Source organism: Nymphaea colorata, chromosome 12 (assembly GCF_008831285.2).
Source record: "Nymphaea colorata isolate Beijing-Zhang1983 chromosome 12, ASM883128v2, whole genome shotgun sequence".
In the NCBI taxonomy this organism is placed as follows: domain Eukaryota; kingdom Viridiplantae; phylum Streptophyta; class Magnoliopsida; order Nymphaeales; family Nymphaeaceae; genus Nymphaea; species Nymphaea colorata.
Window position 1 is genome coordinate 11,449,496 of NC_045149.1, and position 10,942 is coordinate 11,460,437.

The 10,942-nt window shown below is 37.3% G+C and overlaps 1 protein-coding gene across 1 annotated transcript; it reads left to right on the forward strand.

Moving 5' to 3' along the window:
- Positions 1–627: 627 nt before the first annotated feature.
- Positions 628–10,037, forward strand: LOC116266026 (uncharacterized). Its single transcript, XM_031647083.2, has 16 exons — positions 628–1,009; positions 3,072–3,122; positions 3,229–3,404; positions 3,519–3,596; positions 3,687–3,798; positions 3,987–4,071; positions 6,396–6,447; positions 6,520–6,581; positions 6,680–6,792; positions 6,926–7,044; positions 7,118–7,186; positions 7,276–7,333; positions 7,802–7,875; positions 8,091–8,136; positions 8,227–8,306; positions 9,808–10,037. Exons 1-16 carry the CDS (start codon positions 637–639, stop codon positions 9,868–9,870), a joined length of 1,611 nt encoding a protein of 536 aa, XP_031502943.1. The 5' UTR covers positions 628–636; the 3' UTR covers positions 9,871–10,037.
- The last annotated feature ends 905 nt before the right edge of the window (positions 10,038–10,942 follow it).

Consider the following 10,942-nt stretch of genomic DNA (forward strand, 5'->3'; position numbering starts at 1 on the left):
CCATAAAAGAATGGTAAAGTTAAATGTCGCAAGTCCTAATCATAGTTTTGGTGTAAAGATTTAGTTAAGAAGAAACAGAAATATATAGCATTTTCAGAAAACAAACATGGACAAATGGATCCTTGACAATGGCATGATAGACTATACATATAGGACCCTTGATATGCATGACTGAATAATGTTCTTAGGCACGATGTTGGTCAATACGGCAGGAAAATAGCCCCCTACAAAGGGCTATTTACCCTTTTTCTCTTTCCTCAATGTCCACGGTTACTGGACTTGGACTGAGGTGGGGGAGTGGACACTCTTAATTAAGTGCCTTACATCCATTGTTTGCCGTCTAAAAAAATAAATTGAACACCAGCCTTACACCATTTTGTTAATCAGACCAATTATGTTATGCCCTAGCACCAAAATAAATAATATTTTGTGGCAAATGGTGGCGCAGACCTCGCACCGATGCACGAATCGTTGTGAAGCGCGCGACGCTTCGTGTACCAGATCGCTTCGCCTTCCCGCTTCGAGGCGTTTTTGGTGAAAAATGCGCCTCAATCAACGCTCATCGGACTTTTATCGTCGGACTTTGTTCTTTTAGGTGTCGACCCGGCCTGATCCGTAACGGCGGTAACACAGAAAATGGCGGGAAAAGACCTAAAGGAGAACATCTCCCATTTATTGCCCCCATCTTCCCGCTCCTTTCATCGATCTGCCTCGCGACTCTATTGGAATAGTCCCCACGGCGGCATCGTCACCTTGTCCCTCTCTCTTTTGGGGGGTTTTTCATCCTCTTCCCCTGCCTGGTCACACCCTCTTCTTTTTCATATTGCGTTTGTATTTACGCAAAAAACCTCGATTTTCTTGGTAAAGATAAGATTGTGCGAAGCAATGGTGGCTGAGGAGAACCGCGATGGCGCTGATGACATGGCCATTGACGAACCTGCGCCCCATAACATCCAGAGGTCCGTCGTCCCCAATGAGTTTGACCAAAACTACCTGAGAGTATACTATGGTATGTTTCTTCTGCCTTTTTTTGTTCTTTTCTCGTCCTTGTCTCGTTTAATATTTCAGCACGTCTCCCTATTGATCTTCGGCACTCGCTTCCTTCTAGTCCTTCGACATTATCGGTAGTTGATGCTTGCTTTCCAGTGAATTCTAGTTTTCACAACCTTTTTTTGTTGTGGTTTCCTGCTCCCACTGTCTCTATCTCAAAAGAAAAGGTGGAGTGGAATCTCCATCGTGAATGCACTAGGCCCTGGAAACAACATTGATTACTTCTGCTGCTTGTCAAATTTAACTTGGAAAATGTGTTTATGATGGTATATCTAGCAAGGCACCGGCATGCGTTAGCTTAGTTTCTTCTGCCATATGTATTTTCTGAAAGGCATCTAAAATCAGCCAGTCGAACTGCATTGGAATTCAATGACAAAAAATTTAATCTCTTTGCATTAAATTGATTTTTAAAGAATGTGCCCAATGCAAATAAACAATAAAAAGGATATCTGGGGGTTCTTCATTTGACAAAAAACTCATGAAACTCTGTTGAGGGCTAATCAGAAAGTGGTCCTAAGTAGGTCAGAGCTTCCTAAGAAAGCCTGCGTTCAAAATGAGTGGGAGTTAAACTCCTAAGTGTCCTTTTCTTGGACTAGTACAGCAAGCTTTTCCAACGTGGTTTTGCCAGTTTCAATGAAAGGCCTGCCCGCTCTCTGGTTCTAAGTCAATTGATTTGGCACTCCAACAGAATGTGTAGTTTTTGTACCTTGGCTTCAATCCCTTGATGGGACAGTAGTTCCTGGAGCAATTACTACTCGTTAGGGGTGAGAAAATTGATCTAGGGTGAGTTCATTCAGGACCCTCATTTGGTCTTTCTGTCTTGATTTTAACCATTCAGGAGCGGGAGCTGAGACTCTCGCTCTTTCTTGACTGCTCATCATTTGCTTGTATGTTTTCCTTTGATTATTTCCTTTTTCTACATATACCGACCTATGCATTTTCCTTGTGGAGATATAGTGTGTCTGATGATGTCATGGTCTTAGTGTTTTATCTGAATGAGCTTTGGAGGGGGGTAACCGTTGAGAAGCGTTTCCTTCATGTGTTTGTTTACCTGCAGATACATGCATGTGTTGGGTGCTATGTCACATGAGTGCGGGGTGCGGGTGGTGGTGCGTGTGCGGGTGCCGGTGCCGGTGCCGGACGTATCCCAAAAAATTTGGGTGCGAGGGTGTATATATATATAATATATTTATTATATATATATAAATGTATGTGTTCATAATATATATAATGTTACCTTGTTTCTTAGCTTAATCTGTCCTTTCTTTTTACTTTTATTACTATATATATAAAGAAAGAAAAGGACAGAGAGAAGGAAAAAAAAGTATGATAAATATTTTGAACTTGCATAAGAAAAGGCACAATTGGGATGCGTATCGGAGCTGCACCAACACCAGCATCGTGTCGACACGGTTGCGGCCTCTTTTTTGAAGAGTCTGTCTGACATAGGTTGAGTGAATTTCCTAGATAAGCATTGATTGAAAGCAGTATGTCTACGCACAGGATCCCTGGTAGCCTGGCTTGCAGTCTTGGTTATCTAGTGCATAGAATGTCTTAACAAATGGGATCTCTAGATTGTTACCTTAATATCTTTGCCTATTTTATGAACTAAAATCCCAACTCTTTCAGAAAAAATGGGCAACACAGACTGATTAGTGCCATGCTTGAAACTGAAGAAAGAAATGGTTTATGTGGAAAATTTTTAAACAAAATCAACTGCAAGCGATGTTATGTGTTCTTTTTGTGTTTAAATGTATTATGTCATTGGCCTCAAAAGTTTTATTTCACTATGCTTTGTATTTTAATCAAGAATGGGGACAAAGTTTCATCCTGTAGGGATGATAATGCTGCCTCTGCTTTGAATTTGATCCTACTATTTGTACATTTAGATGCAGAGAGATGGTACAAGTGATAATCAGATACCCTGGTCTTAATTTACTAGAAAGCATGTCTTGGACTAATTTTTTGCAATCTAAACTTTCTTTGAATGTTCTTACCTAATGCAATGTCGCTTATCACAGGAAGGCTCTTTCCTTATGATGACTTCTATAGATGGATGTCATATGGAAACGGTATGGAAACTTTCTATGAGAATATGTTGTAGAGGTTGGTTGTTGTGTGCATATAAATATATGTAGTGATGTTTTTTTTTGCCTAAATATGTGCATCATTTTTTAGATGGGAAGCATCCATCATGTGACACATCTTTCATCAGCAGAAGGGAGTTTTCCTATACTTTGGAGAACAATATATTTCTTCGCTTTCAGTCTTTCAGTAGCAAGTCAGAACTGGAAAAGTCCGTGAAGGAGAAGTGTCCTTTCAAAATTGATATTGGACCTGTATACAGTGTAGATGTATGTGACAACAAATTGTTCATATTAAATATATGTACAAATACACATACCTTCTGATAGTTTAAGAACAAAGTTTGTCTGGTTCTCAGATGATTTCCTCTTTTCTTGCTGCAGCCTGCTAAAAGAAATGCTTATGCTCGGTCTGGGGACAATGCTTTTGTCCCAGTGGAGAGGGAGCTTGTGTTTGATATTGTGAGGTTTCAGTCTTAAGTGGAATTTGTGGTGAAGCATAAATGCTTGCTAATTTCATCTGTTGTTGCATCCTTTCATATGGTTTAACAGGATATTTCAGACTATGATGATGTCAGATATTGTTGCTCTGGAGCAGATGTCTGCATAGACTGCTGGCCATTGATGACAGTTGCTATCAAAGTCCTTGATGTTTCCCTTCGAGGTGGAGAAAATAAGCTTAAGTTCTACAATTGCTTTTGCATGGTCTTAGTGGGCAATCAAGCTCTGTGTTTATATGAATTTGAGATTCATCTTGAACATTTAAAAGAAACTGTACTTTTCTTTTGCTTATTTTGATGGTTTTTTAGAAGTAATGGGTGAGAAAGTGACTTTACTTTGTCTTCAATGCAGAGGATTTTGGTTTTGATCATGTTCTCTGGGTGTACAGTGGTCGACGAGGCGTTCATTGTTGGGTTTGTGATCACAAAGCTAGAAGGTAAATGTGTAGGCCTTCTCTCTTCTCTGTTCCTTATAGGACTTTTCTCATTGAACTAATGCAAGAACTTGTAGAAGGCCTTGTAACATGGGTATTCATGCGCTTGTGAGATATGAATTTGTATGTGGATTATGCATTAATACTAATCCAAAAAAATTTGGTTGTTTCTGATTAGGGTATTACGTTGGTGGAAAATTGACCTATTAACTGTGAAAAAGGTCCTTTGGGTATTATGTTGTATCAGACTATTTGAGTTGTCTTTTGCTGAATTAAGTTGTGGCTTTGTATTTCATAGCCTCCATTGATTATTTTATGCCTTTGTAGCTGTCTCTATTTATGAGCTTGTCCTGTACATTTCTCACTTCTTCATAACCTCTAAGTAGGCTTTTTTCCTCTTTTTGTTGACAACATGTCATATTTTAATATCAATATAATATATAACATTAACTGAAGGTGCTTTATTTGACAAACACATCCTTCTCATGCTTATATGCAATAATATAGCTTGAATGAGGAAGTTCTATGGCATGCAAGAGTCATTCTTTCCTTGAATTTGATCTGCCTGCCTCATTCACACCGTGGTTTCTGCTATTAAAATAGAAGCATGGAGTTTTGTCCTTTTCATCAAGTCTTATGGCATGTTAGAGTTGTTCTTTCTTGAATTTGATTTACCTCATTCCCTCTTGAGGTTTCTGGCTTTAAAATAGAAGTGTGGAAGTTTATCATTTTCATATTTAAATGTTCAGTAATCTAAAAAAAATTATTGAATTGTCAAGGATCATATATTATCTGCTAGAAGTTCTCTCTCTCTCTCTCTCTCTCTCTCATTCTCATCTAAGCTTACATACATATAGTAACATGGTCTTTCTTAATTTCTCAAGCTTGATGATATCAGATACTATTTTACATGACTTTTGATTTGAAAAAGCTAATCCTTAAACCTACATCTAAAATGTTTGTTTCTTCCTTTGGTGGGCTGTCCATTTCCATTTTCTTGATTTTCTTCTGTGGAAGTGGTTGAGAAACTAAGAGTGGATCATGATGTTTTAAGTGTTGAATGTGCTGAAATGTTTTGTTAGTCCTGGAACAACATTCTACAAAACCAATGTTATAGATATCATGAGATTTTCGAAAACCTTGCGATATTTATGAGAAAAATGAGTAAAATGAAAATATTGGAAAATCTTGTGAGATTTTGGAAATCTTGGTAAAAAATGAATATCTTCGATTGTTTGATATGTTTTCACTTTTTTATTAGTTTCTCATTTATTTTTTTTCTTGTAATTTTTAGGACTTTTTGTTTTTTTTATTTGCTAGATTGGCCTAATATCATGAAGACCTTTAAACCATAAAGAAGAATTCACTTCAATATCCTTCAATACTTCTGATATTGCAGTTCTCATTCTACTGAAGTAGAGAAGCATTTTCATCTCATAGCTTTATATGTTTCTGAATTTATCTTCTCTAACACTACATAGTTGTTGGTTTAGAGTTATCTATATTTTCTATCGTGGTAAGAGAATTATGATTACCAACTCCATGAGTCATGTGAGGGTTTATTTAAAGCAAGATTTTCTGAACGATATCTACTAAAGCAAGTCAGGTTGTGATCTGTGTACATTATCTGCAGATCTTAGTTATTTGGTCCTTTTGTTTTTTTTCTCCAAAGCAAATTGTATGCTAAAACAAGCCATTGTGGCAGTTGCTTAGGCAAGGAATGTCATATAAATATTTTTCTTAATAATTAATATCATGTACTAAGTATCAACTATCAATTAAACCTGGGCACTGGGTCGGGCCGCCGGCGGGTAGCCAGTACCCAGCCTGGTTTTGGGCCCGAAAAACCTAGCCCAGGTTTGCCCGACAGGGGCCCAATCCGGCCCGATAACATTTAAATAATTTTTTTTATTATTAATAATATATATTTTATTATTAAAAAAATATTTTTTATTGTAACCGGGTTGGGGCGGGGTGGGGCCGGGCCCGGGTTTCAGACAGCAGACTGGCCCGGACCCGGTTCTTAGCGGGCCAGGCCGGGTCGGGCCAGCCAGATGCCCAGGTCTAGACTATCAATATATAAACTATGCTGTAATTTATGTTAGGGTTCTACATTCTGGTAAATGGAAGATATGGGCCTCATTTCTATATATGGATATTTCTGATGTCAAATTGTCTAGGCATTCTGTTTATGTGCTCATAATGTATGGCATACAAGAAAGTGGCCAAAACATTGTGCTTCTGATAGCCATGGATATCCTTTTCTCCACTTCTTTCATTGCAAAATGTCCACATAACAGTGACTTGTAGCTGGTCTTTTGATTCAGGCTAACCAATGAACAAAGGGCAGCTATTGCACACTACTTCCGTGTAAATAGGGTAAGTATCTGTGATTATTGGAGTAAATATTTGAAGGTGGTCCTTCAGGAACTCTGACATTGATTATTTCAGGGAAATGAAAACAATAAGAGAAAGGTCACCTTGTCTGGACCTGCACTTCATCCATTCCTGACGTGAGCCCCGATATGGTCCTGCTTCTTTTTTTGTATATTTTTCTATTTAAATATACATGAACTGATTGTTGCTGAATTTCGATTGGCATACATTACAGGCGATCTTATAACATTTTACAGTTCTATTTTGAAGAGAAATTACTTAGCAGCCAAAGTTATTTAGCATCTGAAACGAGTATTCAGAGGATTCTTGACATGATTCCAGATGAATGTATGTGTCACTGATTGTCACCAGATCTGCCAATTGCTTCCTTTGGTTTATCATTTCTTTATCTTTTTAGTGATTTTTCTTTATTTTTTCCCTGAAATAAAACCTGCTCTAACTAAAAATAAATTTTTGACAGCTATTTCTTCTCAGCTTCAAGAAAAGTGGCAAAAAAATCATCAGGTTTCCTCAGGTGAAGATGTTAATGTTGCTCGTTGGAAGCAACTAAAGCGTATGGTGCAGTCTGGAAAGCAAAAGGTGAGATCAGTAAATTTTCATATTCATCGGGAAGATCATATATGTTTTACTGAGCAATCATAGTTATTTTAAGGTTCAAGGGCTACGGCGAAGTGTTGAGGAGATTGTCTTTTGCCATACATACCCCAGACTGGATATGGAGGTATGATGTTTATTCCCCCTCTTTGCGTTGGATTTCAAGTTTCTTGTTAATTTTTGCTGATAAACACTATCTCCTGAACCTTGTTCCAGGTTTCAAAGCACATGAACCATCTTCTGAAGTCACCATTTTGTGTACATCCAAAAACTGGTTTGTGATTATAGTTGTTACTTTGATAAAGTTTTTTTTGGGCATTAAAAGGGGAAGTTTGTTTTTCTTCAGAAAATCTGGGGAATTCAAAAAATATAAAAAGTACGGAAATAAGATAAAAAATATAATCTTAGAGTTTTTTTATTAATTTTCTTATAAAAACATTTATCAAAATCCAAAATAGGTATTAATATATTAAAAGAAGCATCTAAAAATTAAAGTATATTTTAAAACTATTTTTACCTGGAAAGGGGAAAAACCAGAAAAAACTGATGAAAACACGATATTTCATTTTGTGTTTCCTAAAAGTATTTTTTTCCTTTTTTTTTCTTCTCATATGTATAAAATATGAAGTTCACCTGGATCATGAACTCTTGCTATTTGTCAATTACAATTTTATCACTTCAAGTTTCAGCCTTTTCACATCTACAGGTGCATCATTAGTTACTCATATGCCTTAATTTTCAGGTCGCGTTTGTATTCCAATTGATCCTGCTCACTCTGATCAGTTTGATCCAACTGCTGTGCCAACCCTTTCAGGGGTAAGCATTCTGAAGGACTTTTCTCCTAGCAATTGGCTTTGTAGTGAACAAAAAGTAACAAACTCCCCTGGTCCAATGGACATTCAGCTTCTGTGGCCATTTATGTAGTTTTCTTCCAGAATCTATCTTGTGTATACTAAATTTGTCTAACCATATAGATTTCTTTTCCCTGTTGGTTCCATAATACTTCTAAAATTGGACTCTGAAAATTGCAGCTTCTGGAAGAGTTGAACATGAGGGGCCACAGTGCAGATACTGAAGGTAGTCCCTGATTTTTTACAAATCCGCTTTGCTTTTTTGTTCTCTAGAAGCATTAATCCTTCTTTAGTGTTAAATATGTGCTTTCTACAGGATGGGAAGGAACATCGCTGGCTGAGTCTATAAAATTTTTCAGATCTTCATTCTTGCAGCCACTGCTTAAAACATGCAAGGTATATTGGGAGGATTGAGCACATTATGAGAACTGTTATTGCAAAACATGGAGATGTCCATTCGAAAGTCAGGCTATAAAATTTTCTTATATGATCACTCAGGAACATAAACGTGTTGGTTTCAGCATGTCAATTGTTCTAAGTAGGACAAGGCTATATCCAGGAGGAAAAACAATAGCTCAAAAGAACCAAACGCAAGGCAAAATAGAAAAGCTTGTAAGAGCTAAAGTAACTAAAATGCAGATATGGACTCCATACCAAACCCGAAGTTAATCTTGATTGTTTTCATAAAATGTAGTCAAATTGCTACATGGGGCTTAACCCCTTCTGCGTACAAGAGAAGAGGGATGCCTAAGACATTTGAAGCTCATTGGTTAGAAATCCAGCCATTGGAACTAGCCAATAGCTAGTTCAAGTAGAAGGGTTCTGTTTTTTTTTTTTTTTGGTGGGGGCGGGGAGGTGGTTGAGAGAAGGGGTGGGAGGGAGGGAGATGCACCACAGGTTGGTCTCCACCATATCCACCACTCTGCAGAAATGGTGAAATTCATCTCTGAACACACCATCCAAAAGGTGAATGGTGAGCATGGTGGGTACAAACTTGTGGACCACATTGAAATTTCTCTCTCCTATATGTATGGGGAATGGAATCAAGTCCGTTTTAGGACTGACTCTTCCCCTCTTTTTTTTTTTTTGTTCATCTTGCCTACTTTTTCTCTCTTCTTTTATCCACTTCCTTTTGACAACTATCTTCCTCATCACAAGATTGGTGGATCCTAGGAAGAGAGGACCTGAAAAACCAGGCTGGTTTTGGAACTGGTTTGACTCATTTCTCATATGTGCAATTTGAACGCCTTACTTTGGCTGAAAAAGAAATGCAATGCCTGTAGTTGGTGACTTGATGTTGCTTAATTGGTGCTTCATAGATTAAAAAATAAATAAATAAATAAATAAATAATCTCTTTCTCAAAAAGTCATGACATAGTACCATGTGATTCGCTTGTGACTGTAGGATTCTTGTGTAGAACAGAATCATGAAATACTGCCTGACACAATGGTGACTATATGTCAGCTTTGGTGTTTTCCAATACAACGCTTCATGGGCAATCAAATTTGTAATGAAGTGTTATCTGCAGTGTTCCTACTTCATTTTCTTGTTACGCTCTCTAATTCTCCCTCAGAATTTATGATTATTTTGCACGCCAGTTTTCAACTTGAATTTACCACTGCATTTTGAAATCATAATGATCTAGAGATTCGTCAAGAATGCAATTGAGGCAATGTCCATATGCTATTGTGTGTGCACACCTGCATGGCGCTGAGACAGAAATCATTTTCATGTTTATAGTTTTACTCAACTCTATGGTGTGCCAAGTATGTATGATGACCTTTATTTTATAGACAACCGCATTCCCTTTTTCTCTGCTTTGCTTTCTTTTCAAGTCTTTATTAGCTATGCTTTTTCAATGTATTTTCTGATGAAAAAGATTTCATCTTCATGCAGGCTGAGATGGAAGCTGCATACCGAGTGAAGGTTCAAGGTTCTAAAAATGGCTCAAGTTGGTGAAAGCTATGATGGCTTTCCACCTTAAAGCTCGAGTGGAATCTGTTCTTTCAGTAACATGGATAAGTTACTGATATTATGCTTTCTGTATCACTAGAATTTGTATGTTCTCCTGTACCTTATATGAATACCAAGAAAATGGCTGCCTATGGGATCTGATTACAGAAAAATTGGTAGTACATGTGCAATACTGCAGGATGATTTACTTATAAAAAGATACTCTAAGAAAACACAAAAAAAGGGTATCCAAGAGTCAGTCTCTTTTGAAACATGTAAAACACTTAAAAGAGCTTTGAAAAGAAAAAGGACTTCCTCTCGTGAGATTTATCAGTGCTGTTCACAGTTGGCCAACTTGGGAATCAGACTTAGATCAGCAATCAATCGGGTCAGTGGTTCATTGGGTTGACTTTTTGACTCGCCGGGTTAAGTACTAAGAATCGGACTATCGACATTTAACCGAGTAACTCTTTCTTTCATCTTAATTTTCCATAAATGATTTAATTAACTATTCTAATTTTAAAGACTTGGTAAAATCATTAAATTATAAAAAAAGAGGTATTTTCTCTTTGGTTTGCGGTTGTGGGCTTGGAGGTTTGCTCAAAAGGACGATCTCGATCGACTTATGTTGTCCATTTGGTAGTGTAACTTTTTAAGAGTAACAAGTATACCTTCAAATCCAGTGTTACAGATGCAATTAATTGTACTATACAGGGTGTAACTTAGCATATGCCCTCGGATAAAATTACCAACAGGTTGAAAAAATGTTCTTTTATAACTTAAAGTTTTCTAGATTCCTGAAGGTAGGATATTAAATTTGAATCAAATATGAAAAGGGAATCCCACACGCACATGATCAAGTGCAAATAAGGAACTTTAAAAAAAAGTATGAGAAATTCATTCACGAGCACACTAAACAACAACACCAAAAAGGGACTTCTATGAAGGGCCAAATGTTTTAGACAAAATATCAGCCAGAAAGAACCACTTATATACAGCTCAACAGTAGATTGAGCTAGTCTTTGAGCCAGCTCCAGTGTATAATAAGGTACCCAGTGGAGCTAGGTGACGACTAACC